This window comes from Anguilla anguilla, chromosome 3, assembly GCF_013347855.1.
Source record: "Anguilla anguilla isolate fAngAng1 chromosome 3, fAngAng1.pri, whole genome shotgun sequence".
Classification (NCBI taxonomy): domain Eukaryota; kingdom Metazoa; phylum Chordata; class Actinopteri; order Anguilliformes; family Anguillidae; genus Anguilla; species Anguilla anguilla.
This window is the reverse complement of record NC_049203.1, coordinates 44,618,593-44,644,909: the sequence shown is the minus strand read 5'-3', so window position 1 is coordinate 44,644,909 and position 26,317 is coordinate 44,618,593. Positions and strand designations below refer to the sequence as shown.

Below are 26,317 nucleotides of genomic sequence, written 5' to 3'. Positions count from 1 at the left end.
CCAGCTCTCCCGCAATTAGGAATTATGGGAATCAAAAAAATAATAAAATAAAGCAACATTCCAGCCCTGCCTTATAGGTTACTTGGCAAGTCCACGTCACTGTTTCAATTGTCTAAATTACTTCCTATTAAAGACTGCAGATAAGCATAAGTATAGGTGTTTAACAAAGTAAACGTGTGTTCAATAGACTGTTGCTGGCCTCTATGGTAACGGAGCACATAGATGAACTATACTGACCTCCTGGGTGTGGACTCCAGCTAAAACACTAGACTTTGGGGAGGCATCACACAGTCTGGAACCAAACCCTGACTGTGCCGACTGTGGCCCATTACATCCCTCGAAATAGAAACATATGGAGGGTCTGGCTTTTGTGGAACTTGGGTTCAGTCCATCTCCTCACACACATCCACACGGAGCCTTACTGCTCCATGTGTTTGGGCAGGAAATCTCCATAGCAACACTTCATCACCACAAAAAAATCTGGGGTATTAAAGATAACTAAAGCACCAAAATGTCTCTGGGGTTCTTTCTTTCTCTCTCTCTCTCTCTCTCTCTCTCTCTCACACACACACACACACACACACACACAAGAACACACACACTCTCACAAACACCTTTTCACCAGATGTTTCCTAGACAAAGCGAGGTCAAGTGGGTGTAATGGCTCTGGTTCCATTATATTATAATTGCTGATATTTGGACCATGTCTACTAGCCACACAAAGACTAAATGATTTACCATCTAATTCTATGATGAATTAAACACATTTTGAATTAAAACACATTTTGGCATGCAAGCAAAAAGTACTGTAATGTCGAAAATATTGCCATTGACTGAGATGTCACACAGCCATTGCCCTAGAAGGCCACAGTGCCTGCAGGACTACTATGGTTCTGGTGGGGAAGGGGGGGGGCACTACCTTACAGGGCTACTCTGGTCCTAGTGGGCTGTTTGGACTGCAATTTTCAATTCCACCTGCACACTCATTGATGTGATCATGTAACATCTCTACTTTCATTCTGAAAGTGCTGATTTGTTAAAAGAGCTGGGAATACACCATTGGACTGTAATCAAATGAAGCAACACAAATGAAATATAGTACTCACAAACGAAAAACGAGACCAATCACTTTATAACAGCTGATGATTTATTGAAATTATTATAGTTAATTTTCATGTAGCAGTTATACTTTTATAGACAGTAGCAGCAGGGTTTGATTGTACAGAAATCCACATTAGGCTCATTATAGCTACTACTAACTACACAGACAGTCATATAAACATAAATACACAACTATACATGACAAATGAACAGAAGTAGAAATGTATTATAAGTTTAAGTTTATACGTTTTTTCTTTTACAATTTTTTTTCTTTTTTAATTTTATATTTGCAAATCATCATAAATGTATGCATTATTGGCAGCAGTGTTTTTTATAACAATTTTAAAATGTTAGAAAATACTTTGGGAAAATAAAAAATAACACAATATGTACACAATTGCCTAGATTTGACCTACACATACATGCACAAAGAAAAATGCATACCGATGCAAACATGCACACAGTGTGCTTTGTGTTTTCTGTGGAAGAGAAACACAAGTGCTGTAAATGCATCATTTCCTGCAGTCCTGCTTGATGTCTTATGCCTAGCGAACACACACACACACACACAGGCACAAACACATCACACACACACCACACACATACATACTCCCATATATGCTGCATACATGTGCACAGACAACACACATATACAGATATACACATGCTTGCATACACATGCATACACTCACACACACCTTTGCTGTGAATGAATGGAAGATGCACAGTAGATTCAGCCTTATAATATGTCTGACAGCCTGCAGGTTCACTCTGAGGTTCAGACATAAAGGTTCATGTAATTATTAAGGCTGTCCACAGTCAATACAGTGAGCTTATGAGTGGTGTTTGCATTACATTTATTTTTGGTCTTGTAATTGCATCATAACACTCTTATTAAATAAACAGAAATGGTAATATAAGAGCATAACACAGTTTGCGTGTGTGTGTGTGCATGCATGTGTGTGTGTGTGTGTGTGCGTGTGCACACAGGTCTGTTTTTCACTCAGGGACAGATGTGAATGAACTGGGTGAACACAGCTGGCTGTGATTTACAGCCACCTGTGTGTGTCAGTGGGTCTGTACAGGCAGAGCCTGAAAGGCTGCTTCCACATGAGAAAGACAGTCACTGCAGGAGGAAGTGCTCACACATAAGACTCCTCACCGAAAAGCATCTGTTCAAAATCATCGAACCTGGGGTCACTGCAACGGCGTGCCTGCCACTCCCTCTTGCCCTGGACAAGGGCGGAGGCCACTTCCTGGCTCCGCTTCAGGGTATCCCCAGTGTCAGTTGCTGTGGCTGTGAAGAAGTAGTCCCTCAGGGCCCTGGTGGTGGAGGGAGACAGGCAGAACCGCGGCTCGGGGTTGCGGTGCGGCTCCACATCGGACACCTTTAGCCCACTGTTCTGAAGGTCCTGCCCAGCACATGCTGTTGCCATTAACGATCCCCTCCTTGTATTGAGGTGGGTTGTCGAGGGTTTGCCCAAACGGAGCACAGAGGGTTCGGAAGCGCGTCGACGAGGCCCGTCAGTAAGTGGAGTGGGCGGGGCAGGTGGGACTGGGGGCTGTGGCTGCTCCTTCTGCAGGCTCAGGCTGGAGGTGGCTTGCCCATAGAACACCGCACAGGGCGGGGTGGCGTGAGGGGACCTCCCCTCCCGTGCCATCAGGCCACGATCACGGACGCGGTAACATGGTGATCTGTAACGCTGGACCTTCAGCGCCACCTGCTGGTAGGAGGGTGGACTACAGGACCTCCTCCTCGGAAGGTCTCCCGCTAACCCACCAGGATCCCTCTGTCCTTCCTCCTCCTCCTCTTCCTCAACCTCCTCCCCCTCCTCACCCTCCCTTCCACCATCTTTGTCCTGTTGTTGTGGAAACAGGAGTAGTTCCCTTGTGTTGGGGTGGAAGCCGTGGGTGCCCCTGTGCTGACTCCAATTGGGGGACTCTGAGGAGGGGGCGGAGCCAGAAGTGGGGGAGCAGAGGGGGTGGCCTTGGGTCCTGGGTGCATGATGGATGGTGTAGTCTGCAGAGCCCTGAGAGAAGGCACTGTCCAAAGAGCTCATGGAGGAGCCAGAGGGGGAGGTGGCTGGAGAGGAGAGGCTGGACAGGCTTGTGTCTAAGCGCAGAGCTGAGGAGGGATGCTTGGGTTTCCGACACAGCGGCGGGGGTGGGACGCCCCGGGAAACCTCGCCTGCTCCCCCTCCTCTGCTCAGGTCCCTCTCTTCCCCAAAAACATTGCAGTTGGTCACGGCGTCATAGCTGGACTTGCGGCTCACAGGTAGGTGTGAGGCGCTGCTGGGGGCGTGGCTAGAAAGTGGGAGGCTGAGGGCGGGCTCGGAGCATCGGCGCTGCCAGCGAGGGGGCGGAGCGTCCGGTTCGGGAGCAGGGCCATCGCGGAGGGCACGGGGAGGCGGCTGCTGGGTGGCGGAGGTGAACTTCCTGGGTCTGGCCAGCGGGGGGAGCTCCAGGCAGGAGGAGTCCAGGTCACAGTCGTCGCTCAGCGTGAGGACGGAGTCGCGGCTGCGGTTCTCCTGCTTGCCCTTGTGGAGCCGCAGGCTCTGGAGCGGAGATCCGCCGTCCTCGTTCAGCTCGTTCTCCAGGCTGTCATACGACGAGTCATTCAGCTGGAAGGAGGACACATCTGTGCGCACAGGGAGGAGAAAGGGAGAGAGGGAGGATAAGATACACCTGTTCACTTGATTGGCGCTTAAAATAGCCTGGTTCATACTCACCACAACAACCAATGCACTACTTGGAAGGTGAACATTAATTTTGACAACTACTCCTTTCAAACCATTTTGTGTCAACAAAACAACATGCTTCACTCTCCAGTGACTGAGAGGAATCAATTTACACACCAGAGGACAGCGTGTAAGAGTAGAGATCAGTGTGTAGAAGATAAGTGCACAGGAGAGGAGAAGAGTGCGTAAGAGACGGTGGCGTGTGTTACCGGATCCGTGCTCTCTGCTGCTGGCTCTCTCAGGGAACCTTCCAAACAGAGAGGCGATGTCCTCCCCCAGGACCTCACAGCAGTGTTCGATCAGGAACCTCACCACCTCAGACACCTGCAGAGACAGTGCCGCACGTTATGCCTGGTCACTACATCCCACCTAGGCTAGTGATCTAGTTCCTGTTCTTTTTATAGAAAAACCTAGCATAGATGGTGGCAGACGCTATGTATGTGCACTGCAGTGCTGAGCAGCTGGTGAGGATCTGTTGTTGAAATGCAAACTGCCATACTGGGGCTACATTGGAGCAGCGCACGCATAGCCAGCACTACTGATCTCAACCAGGGGTAGTGAAGGCCTGCTGGCTTCAGAGAAACAGGCCTACTTTCAGCTCACCACTCTTGCCCTCTGTCTCTCTTTCTCTCACTTCAACTTCCCTTTGTAGACCGCTGCTCTCCATTCTTCTGATGAAGACACGCACACGCACATACACACACACACGCACACACATACACACACACACACACAAACATACTCACGCAGAGTGACTCACCATTAATTTGTCTGATTTGTCTGAAAAGAATAATTTGCATATACAGTGGGCATGGGGGTAAACTGGGAAGAAATATTGTTTTGAAACAGCTTGTAAAAACACTGAGCTTGGATTACAGAGTGGTGGATGGTGAATGGATCTGCTCCTCCAGGTCCCACCCATAGCCTGCCAGTTAGTAAGACAACTAAAAGACCAGCTCCAGTTCTTTAAAAACAACTGAAATAGTCAACCACAGACCCCACCCAGCTAACATACTTTTGCTGTCCAATGTGTCACCACATTCACAGGACTGGAACACCCTCGATCTTGAATGTAGTGTCAAAACTCATGATAATGATTAATATGCTACATTAACACAGACATGTATTGCAGCACTATTCCTTAAAAAAGTTAAATACATATGTGGGATTGATTTATAATGATGATGATGATGATGATGATGATGAATATTATTATTATTATTATTATTATTAGTAGTAGTAGTAGTAGTAGTAGTAGTAGTAGTAGTGGTAGTAGTAGTAGTAGTAGTAGTAGTAGTAGTAGTAGTAGTAGTAGTAGTAGTAGTAGTAGTGGTAGTAGTAGTAGTGGTCATGCATTTGACAGATGGCCCTCTGCAGTAAATAGAGTGGTGAGAAGCAGACCCTTGGCTCATCTGTGGACCATGTTATATGGAATGTAGAAAAAAACATTTTCCCTCTACCCTGTGTGCAGCTGCCGAAGGGAACTTACACACATAAAAACAAACAAATTGGGAGAGAAACATTCTCACAGCTCTAGGTTCTGAGAACAGAATTGCCCTTAGGAATCTCCAAAGGAAATTTCTCAAATACTTTCAAGTTAGCCACAGCTTGTAGTTCCAAGTAATTCATTATATAAACACGTGCCAAAAAAAATGGTCTGTATGATAAGGTGTATAAAATGTAATTTCTGAACGCAGATTGAACTTTTGTCCTGTTATAACCCAGCTGCTTAACCACAAGAAGAAAGACAGGACCGCATGTTGACATTTCTCAATAACAATTTTCCCGCTTTTTATTTTTCTCCACTGTTTGGAGAGGCCAAATGTGGCTCCAGTTACCACAGTGCCACACAGCAAGTTCTCAGGCCGAAGTGTGCGCATTCACCCATAAGCCAGTGACTATGTTTCATCCTTCAGGTTACACAGTGCTACAGGAGTGAGCTAGCGCTGATCAGCAAAGAGATGTTTCTCTCACTGAAAACGCGGGGTCTGTGGGTGCCTACCATGTCATTGGGTGAAACTAATTCAGCAGTACCTAGATGAATCCTAGCTAGCTTAAATCCACCCTTTCCATGGCAGAATAAAGCCAGCTGGGTCCCACCACCATAGACTCCCAGTCAGCTGGTGACATAGTCTGGGGCTGCAAATTGCCTAGCAACTACATGACCCACCCAAACACGAAGCTCTCCTGAATCTCTGGGACATCAAATTAGACTCAAAGGCTGTTATGGCAAGCAGTTTTTCAAGTCAGAGGCACTTCCCCTCACCTTCTTGGTGCCCTCGCTCTCCATGCTAGGGCTGCAGGGGTTGGGGGCCCAAAGCATGCTGGGAGCGATGCAGACCGACAGGTTGAAGCTGTTCATTTGGTTGTGGTGGGAATGCCGATGGATGCAGTGGAGGACGGCGAGCAAGTGTCCCAAAAGAAGCTGGTTCTCTGGTGGCAGCAGCTGCACCAGTCTGTTGGGGCGGAGGGGGGGAGGGGGTGAATGGAGTAAGGGTATTGAGGACAACCATATATTTTTTTACTTTCATGCAGCACATATAACGAGACATCAATCATTTTGCCTCAATGTCAGTCTTAAATTCACAGGTCAGATGAACCATAGTGAGCTTCTTTCTTTCAAGCAAAGACACTCAACCACTATCTGCTGTTCTAATTTATTTTTTCCTGCCAGTAAAGCAAGAATATATTGATATCATATTTTCAACCTTTCAATCCAATCTCTCAGTCCTTCCTTTTCGTCTCTCTGTCTCTCTCAAAGGCCTTTCTCTAAGCAGGGGCTGGGAAGCACAGTCTATCTAGTGAATCTTTCAAGGCTGAGGGATAACATCCTGGTGACAGTCACATTGAGTGGGTGTGATTTGACCATGGAGGTGTTACCTCTGGACAGCCTGCACGCGCTCCTCCTCTTCCTCCCCTGCCTGCTCCATCACCTCCACCCACTGCTCATACAGGTCCTGGGACAGCAGGCTGCCTGGGATGTGCCGCAGGAAGTCCTGTTGGGGAAGAGACCATAGATGCAGGGGGTTGCCAGATTGTCACTCTGTATGGGATGAAGTGCACTGTTCCCTCCCGTAAGGCAGGGCCTGACAGAAACAGATCTGTGTACAGAGAGTACCTGCTATTTTAAAGTCACATACCATTATTTTATCAAGGACATTCTTGACTGACCTACAGAAGCACTTTTGACTAAGGTAAATTAGGCTGATCTTAATTAGTATGCACATACAGTCAGCATTATCCTAGAAAAATGAGGTCCTCATTTGGAAAAAATGTTTGTGTGTGTGTTCGCATGTGTCTGAGTGTGTGTGTGTGTGTTTGTGTGCGTGCGTGCGTGAGTGCGTGCGTGTGTGTGTGTTTGTGTGTGCATGTGTGTGCATGCCTCATTCTCTGTGTTACATTTCCTCAGAGGACATTGATATCAGAATACAGAAATAATGTTATTAAATAGTGGAAAAATCACTAGCAGGATGGCCAGAATATGCTCAAAAGCTTCCTGTCTCACAGACATGTCTCTCAGCTGCCTGAATGTACAATGTCACTGAAAGCACAGTGAGTAGTTTACTCCATCAGGGATAAGTGCCATATGCTGTTCACACCTTTGCAGAAACCTGTGCTGTTGGTAGGTACATTTTGCCAGAATATTATTTCTCATGCTTTATATGATCTCATGTTAGGCAAAATGCACAAAATTACAAAAACAGCATTTCCATGTATATCAGATAAATATCAAATAGTATATTTCATTTATATTTAGACAGAATTCCTCTAGTATATTTAAAGGGCTCTATAGTGGCCATAGATGCAAATTTGGGCTTAACGTTTCACATTGTTTCTCAAACACAAATCGAGTTTGTCTCTTTAAAATGTTTAGAGATCTTTTGGCAGCATAAAATCTGGACTAAAAGACAATGTAACCAAACTTCCATTCAGACTCATAACTTTGAGATTTTCAGTTGACATTTCCAGTAAAAGGTCTGGCTAATGGACATTATCACATGCTTTCAATTTTCTACAGTACATCTTTGGATGCTGCTGCTTAATGGATTATTTGGATTTGTTTTCTCTGTTTCTATGGTCTTCTGGTTTGAAAAATTAGGTTATACAATTGGGAGTGGGTGGGGTGCAGTCAAGGGGGTGCTTAGACAGTTAGGTCATGGTAGTTTTGTTTTATTAAAAATTCGCATTTAAAGATTAAAGTTAGGCCGTCTCACTGGACTAAACACATAGAGCTCAGAGTAAAAACACAGCTAACTTATGACATTATAATGGCGTGTCATTGACAACCACTATTGAAGACCACATCATGATTTCCGTTCCCACATAGGTGTGGTAAAATAGGAAGGGTACCCTGGTCTGAGAGGTGCTGTGGACGTACCTTGAAGACAGCCCCGGTGACGAAGGTAGACTCGCAGGTGAGTGTGACATCCTCATCGCCGGAGTTCAGCCTGTCTCTCACCTCCCGGCACGCCTTGACGCTCGCCGAGCGACGGAATATCCCCCTGGTGAATGGGCCCTCCTGGTACAGCAACGCCAGCATGTCCTACAGACAGAGAGATATTATCATAGATATTGGGGCGGCAGTGTAGTCTAATGGGTAAGGAACTGGTCTTGTAACCTAAAGGTTGCAGGTTCAGTTCCCGGATAGGACACTGCCATTGTACCCCTGAGCAAGGTACTGAATAGCTTCAGTATATATCCAGCTGTATAAATGGATGCAATGTAAATGCTATGTGATGTTGTGTAAGTCACTCTAAATGTAATGTAATTATCACTACTGTTGTTGTTTTTTCATTGGATACATTAAGGGGCCATACAATACCATGTCTGAGTATATTAACACCATAAACTGGCCCCGGGTCAGGCGCTCACCATGATGGATTTCGGCAGGGCGTCGCCCTTGCACACGGCGCTCAGTGGTAGGCCAAACAACTGTTTGGAGGTGGGCGAGGTGGGCGAGGTGGGCAGGGTCGGCGAGGCGGGCAGCCCATCCAGCTGAGAGCTGGAGCCGCGCCAGAAAGCCCAGGCCATGATGGAGCGCTTCCTCCTGAACGGCTTCTGGCCTCCGTCTGGAGAGAGGAGAGGAAGACGGCATTGATTCACCTGCACACACTCTGTTTCTCTCTCAGTCTCTCTCTCAAATTCACCAGCGCACACTCATATCCTCAATGCATATGGAAAAGAAAAGGACTTAAATGAAGGAAGAAAAAATTAATCAGAACAGCAATGTAACAACGTTCATTTTTTTCTCTCTTTTTCTCAGTGTCCTTCTGACAGATGCTGGTGCACAAGCATTTAGGCTGTAGAGCAAGAGTTGATGTGCACAAAGGAAGCTGGTGGTCTGTGTTTTTACACAACAGAAAGAGAGTTTAAGAGAGGGTGTGGGATAAATATCAAACAAAAGTTTAATAGAGGCTGTGGGATAACTTGCATATTTGTATTTGCATTTGGCTTTGTATCGTCTGTGGTACTCATTAATACTGAGATGCAGTCTTCGTTTCTTTTTGTTTTATAACTCAGTTCTTTAAAGTGGGTGTATGTGGGGGAATTTCCTTCCTTCTTGGAAAGGGGGTAGGGTGTTGTTGTTGTAGATATGTATTTTAATGCTTTAGCAACACAAGTTCACATCCCTGGAAATAAAGTGTATTTGAAGTCGAGAAAGATGGAAAACAGAGCATCACATAATGACCACTGTAAAAACACAACCCTGCCAAGAGCTGTTAGCCTCAACAAAATATGTTAAAAACATTTCATCCAACTTTCACACGCAAGTGTGTTCTCCACTGTAACTACAAAACAATGTTGCTGAGCTTAGTTTTTTTCACTAGGTTTCTTCCAAGTCTGTGCACCATTAAAAGTTTATAAATATGCCATGCATTGCATCATGGCTCACAGAGGTCTTCAGGGCAAGGGATTGGATGATGGGAGAGACTAGTGGTGGTTTGCCGACCAGCTGTGGCCTTCGCACACAGTTCCGTCTCTGTGATTTCTCCCCACTTACCTGCACCAGGGTTCCTTAAAAAATGACATGGAGAGTAGAGGAAAAACAGGGAAATTACATGTATTTATATACAGAAATAGACTTAAATGACTGTGTGACTTGAGCGCTAAGGAATTTAAGGCGAGGCCTGTGGCTACATCAGTGGAGCCCTGTGGTTCTGGAAAACCTGAAAACAAGCTTCAACTCAACTACTCATTTCTCTGTCTCTAGCACTCCCCCGCTTCCTTCCCTCTCTTCCTCAAACCACTCTCATTCTCCCTTTCTCCTTCCCTCTCTCCTTCGCCCCCTTGTAGCTCTCTTCCTCTAAAAAGCTCCTTCATCACTTGTTCTCCCTCTCTCAGTCAAAAAACTCTCTCCCTCACTCCCTCTCTCTCATGCCTTCCTTCACTCCCCTCCCTCTGTCTTCCTATTGAGGCCACTGAGTGAGTGGTCAGCAGTCCTTGTTGGTGATTGTGCGTGCAGGTGTGAGAACGAGAGTCCCTTACCAAGTACAGGCTGTTCCACAGCCACTCGGCTGGGCTTGAGGATGAACTGGCACTGCGTGTTCAAAGGCAACCGCTCCAGGAGCAGCATCCCCTGCAGATCTGGAGGAGTAACTGTCTCTTTCCCTCCCCCGTTCTGCAATCCATGGTCCCGGATGTGACTCATCTTGATGCTGAAGGGAAACTCATGCCCTGTGAGGAAGTCAGGAATCAAAGGTACTGTGTTAAAATGTTACAACAGCTTCTATAAATCAGATGGCCACCTCTTCAATTTATTTATTCCCCTCTACTGCTGACAGGAGATTCCAGTAGTAGTTTCCAATACAATACTACAGAACATCTACATCAGCTCTGTACTGTCAGAACCATTCATGAATATTCAAAAGATGCATAAAATTGGAAATTTTCACCTCAATGCTAAAGAGACAGAAGTGGGACAGAATAGAACAGAACAACCTGGCTATTGGTCATTACATAGGCCTGTGACCTTTAAGCTGCTCAGGACAACGTGCTGTGCAGGTGAGTTGATGAATTTGAACATGGAGGACTTCAATACATTGACACTCACCAATCAGGGGGTAGGGAGGGTCATCCTTCTTTGAGCTCACCCACAGCTGGTAATCTTTCACACAGCCCTATATACGAGAGAGAGACAGAGAGAGAGAGTAATATTTCACACAACCTTACATATGAGAAATACAGAAGAGACACTTTCAATACCACTTTGCTACACAGCGTCCAATCACATGCGCGTGCACACACACACGCACACACACACACACACACACACGCGGCGAACAGACAACAGACACATGGAGGAGGGGGCCCTGTCAACCTTATCAAGGCATACACTGTGGATTCATAGGGTGGGGAGGACTGGAGGGAAAGGGGGTTGAGGGGAGACACTCACCGAAATTCCAAACTGCTGCAGCGCCATGGCAATGACCTGCGTGGCGCAGTCTGTGTGGCTGACAGTCAGAGTCTTGGCCTGGGATGGGAACAGGGCAAACACATCAGGACACTGGAACCTAAAACGGCTTTTAAAGGCACAAGCTCTCTTAGTTCAGCACTGGCTTTAAGCACCTCCTGGGCTTACATCTATCTGGGTGTTAGTCACTTGCAGTTACTTTGCATTAATCTAACTGATCAAAATATCCAAACATAACTTCACAGGTGTAGACAGAGGAGGGGCCGGTAGAAACAGGTGTGTAAGTGTGTGTGTGTGTGTGTGTGAATCATATAATCAGCCCAAGGTTTATAGAATTGTGTTTCTTTCTGCAGTAAGTGTCAGACACTGGGGAACTGAGTTCATACCATGAGAGAGACAGCGAGAGAGGGTGAGAGAGAGAGAGAGAGAGAGCGCACGTGTGTGTGTATGTGTGTGTGTGGTGGGGGTTCGCGGGGTCAGGGGGATTAGGTACGACCCACCCTGCCTCCCCTCCCCCATGCCTCCATCTGCGCAGTTTCAGGGGGCTGCTGATTGATAGGGAGCAGATTATAGGGGAAGACTGAATATTCTGTGGTGTGGGAGGGTGGCAGCCCCCATATGTTGTTTTGGTGAGGCTGAGCCCCCAAGGTCATCTGTGCTGGAGGACAGATTGAGCTGTAGGGACTTCCAGACCTCATAAAAGCCCTGGGATAATCACTGTGTACACACAACCATAAGCACACACGGACACATAACACACACACACACACACACACACACGCCTGACACTATACACTGTAGCTCAAATAATCAGGTGAATGCACTTAGTTTCCTGTACAATATAAATTGCTCTGGATGAGACCCGGTTCAAATACGTATTTGTTTTGGATTCAAATACTTTTCTGTGCTCTGTTGATCTTGCCTTGTGTAATTGAGCATGCCAATATGACCAGAAGGTGGGGTTTGCATTTTTTGAGAGTATGCCATTGGTTCCAATACACCAGACGAGATCAGTAAAGCTTAGAAAAGTATTTGATTCCAAAACAAATACATACTTGATCCAGGTCTGCTCTGGATAAGAGCATCTTCTAAATCAGTGTAATATAGTGTAAGAAGCATGCACACACAATCACATGTACATGTGCACACATATCCATAGAAGGACACACACAGAATACCTACATAAGCACAGTTTCCAATGTCTTTAGCAAATATTTTAAGAGGAATGGTTTCGGGGTCATCTTTTTCTTTCTCCTCTTTTATTTGACTGGGAAAGGGAGAAAAAAGACAGAACAGGTCAGGCAGCTCACAAAACACAACCAAAATAAACCAAACCAAAATATGGACTGGCAATTCACAGAGTAAAGGACAAAAACACGACGTCAAGGAATGAGACAGATGTTTTTGGGGTGGTGGAGAGGTAGGCGAGGGCCCTGCCATGTTACAGCCAGAGGGGATTACCTTTTTATGAAGGAGAACCATTTCTCTTTCTGTTCCACCGAACTGGGAGAAAACACAAAAATGTGGAATCCAAAGTCACACATCGTTGGCATCACTCTTTTCCATTTGCACTCTTACATAAGACCTCGTAAAACACAGTAATCTTCCTACAAGGATCTCATCCAAACGGCTGCTTTTTAAAATGAGTTATAGACCTGGCATGCACCAGCACCTCAGCCAGACTCCAACCATCCCGCTCTGTGTATACAAGCAAAGGTTAAGGGACCGTTTATAACGGCTGGACTCCGAAGGGAATTACATCACAGCTCCTTCAAATCAGGCATGAAAACAGTGCTCTTCAAGACAGCCCTGTGCTCAGATTTCTGGCCTAAGATATCAAACATTTTTGTCTGCGATAATATCAATGTGGTATGAAAAAGACAAGGTCAAAATGAATTATTGCACTGACTGAGCAAATGCAAAAACAACTCCGGTTTCATACGCATGTTACAGTGCTTTTCTGTCTCAGTGTGCTCACTCAAACACAAACTGGAGTCCTGCTGGGGCACTGGGGCACTACGCTGTGTGGCTTTATTCCCTGAAAAACTTTAAACTTTCTCTGATCACAGCACGGTGTTTATGGGGTTCACCCCCAGGCACAGAGAAGAGCAGGCTTCTGAAGAGGAGCAATGACAGGGTGAAAGTTATCAGACATGGAAGGACAGGGGACGACTGCAGAGCTCACAGCTGAACTACTGCTGTCCCTGCACCTCCCTGTGTGCTCAGTGGCAGAGCTGCCCTCTAGCATGAAGCTGTGTTAGTGAGGTGTGCTCAGACAGGCCATGTTTGAAGGTGTGTTCAGTCACAGAGATGCCATTTGGTCGTAGTGTATGTGCAGGTGTGCTGAGTGAAATGCCATTGGTTGTAGTGTACGTGAAGTCCAGTTTAGTGAGATGCCATTGGCTGTAGTGTACGTGCAGGTCTGCAGAGTGAAATGCCATTGGCTGTAGTGTATGTGCAGGTCTGCAGAGTGAAATGCCATTGGCTGCAGTGTATGTGCAGGTCTGCAGAGTGAAATGCCTTCAGCCATAGTGCATGTGCAGGTCTGCAGAATGAAATGCCATTGGCTGCAGTGTATGTGCAGGTCTGCAGAGTGAAATGCCATTGGCTGTAGTGTATGTGCAAGTCTGCAGAGTGAAATGCCATTGGCTGTAGTGCATGTGCAGGTCTGCAGAGTGAAATGCCATTGGCTGCAGTGTATGTGCAGGTCTGCAGAGTGAAATGCCATTGGCTGTAGTGTATGTGCAGGTCTGCAGAGTGAAATGCCATTGGCTGTAGTGTATGTGCAGGTCTACAGAGTGAAATGCCTTCAGCCATAGTGCATGTGCAGGTCTGCAGAGTGAAATGCCATTGGCTGTAGTGTATGTGCAGGTCTGCAGAGTGAAATGCCATTGGCTGTAGTGTATGTGCAGGTCTGCAGAGTGAAATGCCTTCAGCCACAGTGCATATGCAGGTGTTTAGCGTGTACACAGGGGCGGCGCTGTACCTGAAGGTGGCGACACAGTTGAAGGTGGGCCAGCCCATGACGAAGCTTCTGTCAGGGCTGGTACTGCCTTCACACACCTCCTCCATGCAGCCAGCTGTCCACATGTCACACACACGCACCTGAGCCTTCAGCTTGAAATGTGTTGAGGACCTGGAGACCGCATGGGGATGTCGTTTATGCATGCACACACACACACACACACACGCAAGTAGACACAAGCACTCTACGTGAACATGCTCTCCAGGGCAGAAGACTCACTTGGCTTTGGTGATGAGGAGAATGTCGCTGAAGAGGAAGAGGTATCGCTCCTGTGTCTGCAGGCCAGTCTTCAGCTGGGCGTGGCCGTGGGTGAGGAATGTCCGTGCCGGAGTCAGGAAGGACTGGACCAGGGGACACATCTCTGGGCTGACAGGTGACAGGCACTGCTCCCTAAAACACACACGCACCCCACAAAAGAACACAGGATGACTCAGCATCTGGAACAGAGAAACACCCTAAAATAGTGTGCTTTCTGGTGTCTGGGATACAAAAGCACCCCAAGAACAGGGCCACACTGAGGCAGAGTATTCGTGATGAAGGGAGGGGCTGAGAGAGGAAGTTTTTTAAGAGGTTCACATTTAAACAGTCAAAATAAGAATATTAAGTGTACGCTCAATGTGATTGATGGTTTTGCACATGTGCGAAGGGTGATGGTGTAAAATTGTTAGGAAACTGGGCTTATAAACTCAGATTGCAGATTTTACTTTCCAGGTGTGGTGATTGCCCGTGTATCCCAAGATACTTAACCTGAATTGTTTCAGTTAAATTACCAGCTACAGTATATAAACAGACTGCATACAAAAATGCAGGCTGTGTAAATCACTCTGGATAAGAGATTCAGTGAAATGCCAGTAATGTAACGCACACACACTCCCACACACCGCTGTGTATTTCATGCCCTGGCCCTGAACCCTGCTGTGGGAGGTCAAGGCTCCTTAACAGCCGGTGTAATGACCGCGCTGTTTTAACGAGGTTACTCACTTCCTGAGACCCGAGAGGTTAAAGCCCCAGTGTATATTTAGAGTGTGCTGTTATGACTCAGGTGTGCTGTAACAGGCATTTAAGACCCCTAATGACCCAGCTCTGCCTGGAGTTCATTACCACTGCCATCACAGTAAAAGGGGACTTCCTACTGGTGCCAGGAAGGGTCAAACAAAGCACTCTGACCACGCCATTGCCCAACCAGACTCAAATTCAAATATAGTTTATTGGTAGGACTGCTCAAGGTGCTACAGTGTTGCCATAGCAAGAAACAAACCTGGTAAAAGTCAAGTTGAAAATGATTACAAAATCAACACTGAAAACCGAGTGTGTTATGTCCATTGCCCTGCCCATTACCCAATCTGCCTCACTGAGGAAGGTAGTCCACCACCTACCTTCCGCTATAGCAATGATGGACACCGCACGCAACCAGACACACATAATGTGTTCCAGATAATCTGGGGAAGAGCATTACTGCCCCACCACATTGTAAGAGCATTACGAAGACCTTGTGAAACACATAAGTCTTGCACTACGTGGGCAGGTGATGAAACCTGCAGTGCCTCTGTGGATGAAGGGAGCCACAAGGCCCAGGTCTGACAGCAGTAACATTAGGGGCAGGCTCATATAACACAAAGAGTCAAACTCTTTATCGGCTCAGCTCGCTAATGGAGAAACATCATTACTTCATTTGTTCCAGACAAATGCCATTATTCCATTATGTTTAGGAGCAGAGGATAACTGGGAAGTAATTTCCCTTGCGTTTCAATCTTCCACCAATTAGACAGAGCCTCTATTTCAAGTCATGAGTAAAAAACTATTTACAATAATTTGCTACAATCATCTCAGTTAATCAATTACCACTTAATCCAGCCCATGTGAAGATCGACAGTGCAATTATTATGTTTGTTAACATTAACACAATTCTTCAATGTTCTGATGTACTGATGTACATTAATTTAAGCCGAGCATGCCTTAATTACGGGCAAATTCAATGTGAATTTCCCAATAGTTCTATAGCATACATCATTAGCAAAAATATATCGCAAAACTGTCTCTGTTCCACCTCCTCGCCACCAAAGGCCACCCGCTCCATGTCCCTAGTGTTTCCCGTCTTGTGTTTCCCTTAATTAGTCCTCATTGTTGTATCATTGTTTCATCTCGTTTTGCACGTGTCTGTTCATTAGGTTATTGTAAGCACCCGTCTTGCTGTGTGTTTAAGTTCCTTGTTCACCCTCAGTCTCTGCTCGGCCTTTGTGGTTTCTCTAGCACAGTTTGTCTCTTGTTTGGTACTCTAGTTCTCAAGTCTCCTGTGGTTTTTCCCTGTATGCTCCCCGGTTTATTATTTTCCCTGCGTCCTCATGGGCCATTCCTGTTTGTTGTTTCGTTGCCGCTTTTTACTGGTAGTCTTAGAGTTTTTGTGTCAACCTGAGTGTCCTCCATTTTTTGCTCTGCATTTGGGTCCACCTGCCTTAGACTCCCATTGTGACACTAAAGAAATGCAGTGCAGTGCTATAGTTGTAGATTACACCTCTCGAGATATCCACTCCAGTTTAAAATTTCAGCAAAATGACTTACAGGTCACAATTTTCATTTTCTTGAACATTTCCATCCACTTTTACAACAGGTATCTTTGTGTAATTATCTATACATAGTTGAGAATACTCTATTTTATATATTCTCGTATCTCCGCCACTCTATTCTCTGCTATTCTACGGTATTCTGCTAAAGCCAAGTCTACGGTCAGGTCAGAGCAATAGCTTTTTGAGCCTAACTAGCAAAATTGTGCATCTGAATCAATATTATGCTAGGAAGGAAACAGCCATTCTTAGCTATATCATGCCAATAAATGTGACTGCAGCTAACCATGCATACTTAGCCACCTTTCATGAGCTGACAAGATACTGAGCTAAGCAGCTATCCAATATGTCTTTCTCTCTCTTATAAAGGAAAGAAAAGCATGTGGATTAGGTAATTACTGCATGTAATTTAGCTCATTTGACCCACAAACACAAAAAGTAAAATAGTAATATATATTTTAGTTTTAGCTGTATCAAATTTGTGTTTTTTTAAAGCTATTCTGAAGCTTATGCCATTAGCAGCAGTGCAGGCAAATCATGCAGTGTACCTCTAACAGGTTTTTGGTCTGTTATATTATCTCAGGGATAAAGGAACCTGGCCAGCCTCAAATAAAAAAATGGACATTTGACCAGCAGCCACACTTAGAGAACATGCTGGTAATTAGTCACGTGCCAAACCACTGCAAAAGTAAAAATGCTGGAGGATAACCTGCTGACATTTAGGATAACAGCCTAGAGCAGGAGCAGCCATCCTGGTCCTGGTGCGCCGCAGGGTCTGCTGGTTTTTGTTTTCATCTTAAATACAACAACCACCTAAGTCGTAATGTTTTATTTTGAGCTTGGAGCCATGTCAGTGACCCAGACTTAATGATATATTTTTGCCGGGAGTTAAGAATGAAAACTGAAACAGGAATAACAAGCTATTTTTTTTGTGGACGCAGTATATTAAGCATCTTGTGTGTTCCGGACTGACATTGCAAAAGACGTCTTAGCTTGCGTCAGGGTAAACCACAAAGCGTCAACATCTTCTTTTTTTTCAACACATTCTTTTTTTTTTTGTTGGAAAAAACTCAGTTTTCAGAATGCTGAAAGAGAAGTGTGATTCTCTCTCCCACATAAAAGAAGAAGAGTGATTCCCATATTCGTGGCACGGTTCCCTCTGCTGAATGACCAGTCAATGAGTAATGGTGAGTTGCTGATGCTGCAGACGCTGATTGATGATACGCTAATTGGCTCATTGTAATGGGGCAATGATGATAAATTAAGCACACCACGCATACACACTGCGCCCCTTGTTAGAAGCACGGGAACCATAGGGAAGAGCTCGGACATGTGTAAATGGCACCTCTGTTCACTAAACAGCAAGAGTCAAAGGAGAGGGTGAACTTCAGTCCTCTTCCCATGCCCGTTCGGTAAGCTGATCTCCCACCATGCCCCTGTAATGCACGCTAAAGTCACCACAATGCCCCGCGTTGCATGTTTAACTCCCGTCATTGAGCCAATGATGAATGCTCAGAATGCCCTTGTCCACATGGGAAACTCGCAGCACGTCTTGCTTCAATCTCAACCAAGGTATTCATTACCAATCCATCAGCATCCCTGCCCACACCTCCCTGCCCCACCACACGCCACCCACCCCACCCCACCACTCTGTCTCTTTCTCTCTCAACCGTTACCAAAGAACTCTGGGAATCTACAGTGGAGGCTGGTCCACAGGGCATTTTAAGATCTGGGGAAGAGTACGATGTTCCCCTTCTGCTTTAATATGGAGACAGTGCTCACATTATTACAGGCTGCCACAGATTACGGGACTTGTTTGGACAATTAAGTGCATTGTGTGGGACGCTGGAGGGGTCAGTCTTCCCATATTTGTTATTGGGCCAGGGTACAGTTTTTGGTTTGGCCAGGCTAAGGCTGGAAGTGTGGGTGACAGAGCAAAATAAAATTCAGGAAATTCACATGACTTGAGTTTGTTAAGGGGCTGGGGGGTACAAATCCCATTAGTTTAAGGGTGTAAGTATTGTAAAGAATTGTAAATGTTTACGTTTTTGTGTGTTATGTTACTTGTGCTCCAGAGTATTTAGTATTGACCTTTTGTAAAATAGCTAAATCTCTGATTGTGTTAATCTATATTTTAGTGGCTAAAATAAAGGAGTATCAAAGGTCTCTCTCTCTCACACACAAACACACACATACACGTATAAAAAACATTCACACTCACATGTACTCATAACATACACAGACACACACATCAAACCTTTCATAGCATGTATGCAACCCTGCACCCTAAATAGCACAGCTGAGGTGTAGAGGATATGGGAGGTGACGGGATAGATTAAGTAACTTAAACCCAGATGTGCATTCCTCTCCCTCTCTCCCTCCATCCCTCCCTCCCTGTAGACTGGGCTCACATGTTCTTAATAATGCTGATGAGAACATCTGTTAGGAGAGACACCCAAGTCAAGCCGGAGCAGTGACTGTCAGTGAATCACTATGGCAACAACTCATGCACACGTGCGCCCACACACACACACACACACACACACACACACACGATACCCAACTATACCATAACAACAATGGGCCTTAAGTTTACATGGAGACAATTTGTCGGAACAAAGAAGAATAAATGTGGGCTTAACAAAGCCTCCTCAGCGGGAAGGGGTGTGAGTGGAGCATTGTGGGCACTGTTTCGCAGGGTTACATAATGTGTTGACTTTGATTCCAAATTTCTCTCTTCTGTAAGGAGGCCACAGCTCTTCAAACCCAATTTACATTGGCCCAGTTGTTAGAAGTAAGAACAGAGAATGAAAGAGAAGAGCTCTTTCGCCTGATCCCATGCCAGGAGACAGCCAGGGCTCATTTGGGTCTCCCATGATCCCAAAAGTGCCAGAGAGGGTGTGTGTGCATGTGTGTGTGTGTGTGTGTGTGCTTCCCTGTCTCCCAGTGTAGCCTGGGAGGTAAACCTTGATAATAAAACCATCTCCATTTATTTATTTTGTTTAAATAGTATACCCATTATCTAAGTTTTTCATTTTTTCATTAAAACCCAACTGCAACATATAAGGGCTTGGCCTTTCACCAGTGCAACAATTCTTTGGCAAGTTTGTATAATTGCACAGAGCAGGCTTTCCTCTTTCCTTTATCCTGGCCCTAAATTCAACCTCAACTCTCCCTCCTCACTATGAAGTCAAGCCCTTAACCTTACTGCAACACTACCCTTAAATCAACTCTATCCCTTTATGTAACTACACATGTAACTACAAGTTATGCAACCAACTTGTGAAACTGCAGAACAGTTATTAGTGCTTTCTTATTACCCAGTAATTTACAAATTAATTTATTACTAGCAGTGTAATAATAAAGGTGCAGGTAGTGAACAAAAGAAAACAAAAAGAAACAAAATAAACACCAAAGCAAAATCCCTGAATAGCTTTTGGATTTATTCCTATCTCGTTTCTCATTGGCCCTTACCTGGAGTGGTTTCTGGATTTGGTAAATGCTTTGCTGATGACCAGGGAAGGGGCCGACTGTCTTCGTTGGTTGAGAGTCTTCATCTTCTAAGTAGCGGCAAGAGAAGGGGAGAGAGAGGAGAAGAGAGGGAGGGAGGGACAGCATATTTTATTACATGATAAAATTCACATTATTCATAAACAAAATTGGTTAAACAACAATATTTAGATTGCATGAAATATATATATTTCATATATAAATGTGTATGTATATATATATATATATATATATCACTTCAGAAGTTAAATTGCAGTAACATAAACAGTATAATTTTGTCCCTCTCTCTAGATGCATCTTAATTTTTGATGATCTTTACCTATAACTTCCTGTAGGTAAATGAAAGCAAGCAAACAAAAAGCCATTTTCTGTCTTGGGGACAGATTCTCGCCATCTGGTCTCAGTCAACTAGCAGCACTACTGTCTTTCAGTATAGAACACACTGATTACAACCAATGTCCATGGCTGATTGCAGATTATATTGTGTAATCGCTGAGCATTGATATTTATATACAGCTGCTATTTTTAATAAGATAAAACAGACACACATACACACACACACACACACAGACACTCATACACACACGCACGCACGCACGCACGCGCACACACACACACACCCTTATGTTTGTGATTCAATTTATGTTCAGTACTGTATTGCACACTATGGAGATCACACAAATACTATGAGATAAGCCACGCCCGCCCCCTCCATTAATTGAATGTCCTGTGACAAATATAACCATAACCATGTGAGGGGAAGGCCTAACATTCAAAGCAGCCAATGAGCATTGTTATATGAGATTATGCAACACGGATGAAATGTTCTTTGTATACATTTTAATGGACTTAACCAATACTGCCAATATGTCTGTAAGGTGGGATGGCACCTTCATAAAGCAAAGCATGTGAACAGGCTCCATCCTCACTTAGCCCTGATTTTGTGACATTAGTGCCTTGACATTCAGGAAACCTTTTTCATATTAATAAAAAAACAAGAAGGGAAGGAATTCCATTGCACCCTTATTCTGAGAGCGTTTACATTCGTTTTCCTTATCATTGTGAAGCATTATGAGGTATCAGCTCATAATACACAGCATGCTGTATAACTGTGAGATACCAGCACAATATTCTGCGTTATAGTGGCATCAGCACAACATTCAATATCATTGTGATTTACTGGCACATCTGGCCAAACTGTAAGAGCTTTCAAGAAAAGGAAGTCGACATATTCATCTCTGGGACCAGAGACACCCTCATTCCGTGCACCATTTTTAAAAGCTTTTTTCAATCGTTAAGCTCCTCCTCCCCTTCCACAGGACAGCAGAGGAACAATCTGGAAAGACTTTCACCAGCTCTCCTCTTGTTTTCTCTGAGAGATTCTTTTTTTTTTTTAAAGATGCTAATCTATGATGTATTAATTTGTGTTGAGATTAAAATACAAAAACAAGAAAGGACATATAAAAAAAGAGACAAAGAAATTAGAAAAAAAAAACATTTTTTGTCAAATGTTAACATAGAACATAAAGTTAAATGTAATTTTTATTTACTTTGTGCCTTCTTTTGCCGTGTGTTGCCGTTTATAAATGAGGTCATAACTCACTGTGGTCCCATGGCCCTTTCCTCAGTGTGAAGGGGGGTTCCCTGGTGTTCTGGCCAAATTCCTGATAGGCCTCTCTGGTAAATCAGGTCATCTAAGCCTCCCCCAGTTTAATCAGCCATATAATCCCCACACCCCACCTCCTCTGATGCATGTTGAGTGCTCTGGGGCAAAAATGGCTATCGTGTATCACCAAATAGTGGAACAGACATTGTTCATAACTTCAACATAATTTCATAATTTCAACAAGAGAACTCGCCAACAACACGTTTGAGTGTGGGAGGGTTGCTGTTGGGAGGTTCTCTTGTTGAAATTACAAATACATTTATTATAATTTATTAGAAATCATTTACATATGTAGATAAGCAAATGTATTCCAATAAGCAACTGATGTTGAAATGTTCCAATGCACTAACAAAGCAATTTGATGTGGGACCTTATCATCATTTTTGATACACACATGGGAATGAGCGACTCATTCATTTATCAGTTGGATGAACCCGAACTATCTGAGAGCAGTTCAAAGAGGATTAACAATTTGAAGCCCACGTATCATCATTGATAACATGTAGCCATGTACAACACAACTTTCTCCTAATGTTGCTTTTTTTACTGTTTTGCTACATAATGTTGTAACTGCACCTTCAGCATTTCAGGAACGTTGTGAGTTATACGTTTAAGTGAGTAATGAGTTAATCCAGCAATTATGTCAGTTAGCAAAAAAGCAGCTCTACATTCTGGAAGAATTACATTGAATGTCCTTTTGGATTTCGTGAAAAAGCATATACACGTCAGTACACTACGGTGATCGCTACCATGGCCACACAACTGTAACTCCATTGAACCAACTAGTTTTCTGTACAATCTCCGTTTCCAGACTGAAATACACGCAATAGGCTACACGCATCCAGCTCCTGGGTGCCACCAGTGCACTCGTTTCTTTACACCTAAATCGCATGAGGCTGCAATAACACTTACGACCACAGGACTAGCAGAGCGCTGCTTGTCACAACACAGAACGGCGTATACGTTCAATATTTACATAGCCAACAGAACACACCAACAATTTTACATAAGCTACCTACACAAAATTTAGTTAGTTAGTTTAAATTTAGTATTTAGTTAGGTTTTAAGTGTCTTTCATTTTTTGGCAGGTAGGGTGGAATCTGGATTTATTTATTTTGCCCTGTACGCGATCACTTCTATAGAGGAAAGAACGCACGTAGAGAGCTGCTGCAGAAGCTCATATCTTCCCCACAGGCAACACGAGACACCTTTCATCAGAAAGCCTCAATGTGCCAATAAGAGGAGCTGCTTCGCTAATAGATTTGTTTGTTTGTAATCAACTAATTAGGAATAAGGAATGACATGGCCGTTACGAATTAGTTATTTTAACTGATTTTCCAAGACACAGTCGGTGTTTTAAAATAATGGACTTTATTTCTCACAACAGAAACTATGCATTGTCCACGCTTAAGTTAATGAGAATGCACACTTATGCACAGGAATAAGATGGATGCAACAGCAATCGTTCAATTACTGAAAACATCCAAAGCCCGTGTCATTATCCGTATGGTTGCATAATACACATAGGTGTTGTTTATATATAATAAAGTGCGATTTAGTAAGGCTATGACACATAATTAAGACTGTCACACAGTAGATAGCTGCGACTCATACATTTCTCGAGCCACTTTAACAAAAACTTCGCAAAAGTATAACCAACTCCCTCGTTGCTACGGCCACTACTACTAGCGTACTACTACTACTAATACTACTACTAATAATAATAATAATAATAACAACAATAATAATAATAATAATAATGACACATTACCATGTCTGAATATATTGCTGATTATTCTTCATTTAAAAAAACACTGTAAATTTCCATGAACCTCGCGTTCCACCACGCGAACAACACTGAAGCGGAGCGTCCGGAGCCCGTAGGTGTAAAACGCATGTTATCCGTTTCCTTGAACACAGGCGCTATATTGAAAACTGGGCGAATACCAAAACCACAACTGACATGGATGGCTCCAGCGTCTGGCAAATTCAAGTGAGATTTTCCAGGTCTATAGTAATAGGCTATCTGATTTTAAATTGATCGCCTGAGATTAGGCTACAGAAGTAGCCTATATGATGTTAATGTACTCGTCAAACAAGGATTCCAAGTCCAACAATTGACCGTTTTCATTGAAACAATTCGGGTTAAGTAGTTTTGCCTTTCACAAAGTCGGAATGCTGAAGCCTATATCATGCGACAACATAGCCCATTTTATATTTTTATGTAGGATATGTGCGGATTACAACCTTGTAGGAAAGGCTAAAGAGAAAACGACAGAATAATGTAAACTATAGGACAATTAATTGGCCTGTAGTGTTAAATGTTAAAATAATAAATATAAATAAATAAATAACAATTTGACTAATTTTGTCATACACACCGAAAAGTACAGGGTTAATTTAACTCCAACAGAGTAGGCCTACCTATGAATCCAAGAGGGACCACATGCACTTAGGAGTTGATTTAATACTGAACATTTTACTATGTAATAATATTTCGTTCAGTCAATATATTCCAGTACTCTCATGAAGTCTCCGCGGACGTGTTGCTAAGCGCTAAGCAAACACCGATAAAATTATAGGGCTGCTTTCAGGTAAGGTTATCACAGCGGCATTTATGTACCGTACATACAGGAGCCAATTTTTCCGGGATACCTTTTTGGTCTCAGGTACAGCACAGATCCTGGTTTCCCCCGTTAAAGAGGCAGACCGACTCTGGCTAATGTTCTCCTGTCGCGGTGACATTATTTCCATTAAGGCAGAATTTGTAGGTTTCTATATCCAAAAGGGAAGGTAAGCCTCAACGTGAACCCATGTCCATAATAGCCATCCAAACATGCGCAGCGTCAAGATTTCAGCATCATACAAATATCATCATCTCCGAGTCTTTGCTTGGTCACCGCATATTACGAGAGCGTAAATCACATAGGCTAGCCTACTTGCAGCCTGATCGCTGTAAATGTAAATAACAAAGTATTTCAAATGCCTTTTTAGTTCCAAGTGAGGCAAATCCGGAGACATCAGATGAGGCTAATTCTCCGAACGCTTTTACAACAACCTCGCTCTGAGGCAGCAGTGCGGCCAAGCGGCGTCCTCGCCGTCCTGGCTGTGACCGTACTACTGCCCTACAAGTGGGATTCGCCCTCAAATCCATTTGAAAGCGGCACTGCGCTGAGCCCTAGTGACGTCATCAGGTTGCGAAACTATAGGCTAGCTGTTTCGGAGAACTATTCAGAAAACCGAATTAGAAGCATGCATGGAGGAATTGGGCATTTGAGCCAGTAGACTACAAACCGTAAAGAATTTCATTAACGTGCTTTATGTAAATGAAAATATGCAAGGTATGAGGAAAACACCGCAAGCACCTTGTGTTGCTCGCATTTTCCTTTCAGTTTTATTCTTCCTGTAGAATTCTTCACAAGATTTAGATTCGTGGACGGCACGATAGGCTACAACTGAATAACAAGGTAAAACAAATTAGACTATTTTAAAAGACAATAATTAATTAATAATTAAATAGGCTAGATACAATGTATATCTCCACTAATATTTAAAATATTGAACCGAATAAAGAATAACAAATAGGCTACCCGATAATGTGGTTTTTTTTTTCAAATAATTTTCATTTTACACTTTTTAAAAACATAGTAGCCTAGGTTACTCATTCTGGCAGCGTTCAGGAATTTCTGTCAGAATCCTGGGCGTGATGATTTTTATATTTAAGTATCAAAAAAAGGCAGACAGTGGGGTTTGCAGTCATCCATAAGTTGACAAACAAGATAGAGCATTTCCACATCCTGCAGTTAGATGTAGGCTACCTGGGAGACAGGCTACGACAGGTGAATGTCTCTCGAAAGCATCTTTTGTGGAATGGAACTTCAACGCTAGAGGGCGCTCCCAAACCTTTGTTGTTTTCACATTAAGTTAATGGCCAGGTGACTCTAGCTGTCACACTCCATGAAGTGTGAGATATTTTCATGGGGCCCAAAAACCCTGCCTGTTTTACAGGTTTCGTTTGGTCTATCAACAAGTTAGCAGATATATAGCCTATAACGAGGTGAAAAAGTTAGTTTGGGTGACGCTTTTAAAAATTCATCACAAGTTTTCTTCCAACAGAGTATGGCGAAAGTGAGTTTACAATGTTTTCCTTTATTGTGTGTTTTCCTGGCCGAGCCTGTAGGATTGTGGTAGGCTACTCATATTTCTATAAATTGCATGTCTGAATTTGGGGCAGGGAGAGAAAAGGAAAATCTCCATGGTTTTTTATTTTTTTATTTTTTTTATTATTTTTTTTTTTAGCTATAC

The 26,317-nt window shown here is 43.9% G+C and overlaps 1 protein-coding gene across 4 annotated transcripts; it reads right to left on the bottom strand.

Moving 5' to 3' along the window:
* Nucleotides 1-1,125: 1,125 nt before the first annotated feature.
* Nucleotides 1,126-25,146, bottom strand: arhgap20 (Rho GTPase activating protein 20). Of its 4 annotated transcripts, none has more exons than XM_035411708.1 (15): nucleotides 24,668-25,146; nucleotides 20,311-20,396; nucleotides 14,495-14,665; nucleotides 14,237-14,386; nucleotides 12,712-12,753; nucleotides 12,433-12,517; nucleotides 11,233-11,310; nucleotides 10,891-10,957; nucleotides 10,326-10,514; nucleotides 8,712-8,908; nucleotides 8,218-8,382; nucleotides 6,720-6,835; nucleotides 6,106-6,295; nucleotides 4,049-4,163; nucleotides 1,126-3,739 (listed from the first exon to the last, which is right to left on the bottom strand). In XM_035411708.1, exons 1-15 carry the CDS (start codon nucleotides 24,764-24,766, stop codon nucleotides 2,244-2,246), a joined length of 3,246 nt encoding a protein of 1,081 aa, XP_035267599.1. In that variant the 5' UTR covers nucleotides 24,767-25,146; the 3' UTR covers nucleotides 1,126-2,243. The 4 variants fall into 4 exon arrangements, with proteins under 4 accessions (XP_035267599.1, XP_035267601.1, XP_035267602.1 ...); XM_035411710.1 differs by having other exon boundaries at nucleotides 24,999-25,140; XM_035411711.1 differs by lacking the exon at nucleotides 24,668-25,146 and adding an exon at nucleotides 24,437-24,618.
* Nucleotides 25,147-26,317: the final 1,171 nt, after the last annotated feature.

Coding starts and splice junctions, on each gene's coding strand:
- arhgap20 (XM_035411708.1), bottom strand. CDS start 24,766: ATGGAAATAATGTCACCGCGACAGGAGAACATTAGCCAGAGTCGGTCT. Junction 10,515..10,890: donor CCCTCCCTACCCCCTGATTG/GTGAGTGTCAAT, acceptor ACTTCCTCACAG/GGCATGAGTTTCCCTTCAGC. Junction 6,296..6,719: donor CGCGTGCAGGCTGTCCAGAG/GTAACACCTCCA, acceptor CCGCCCCAACAG/ACTGGTGCAGCTGCTGCCAC.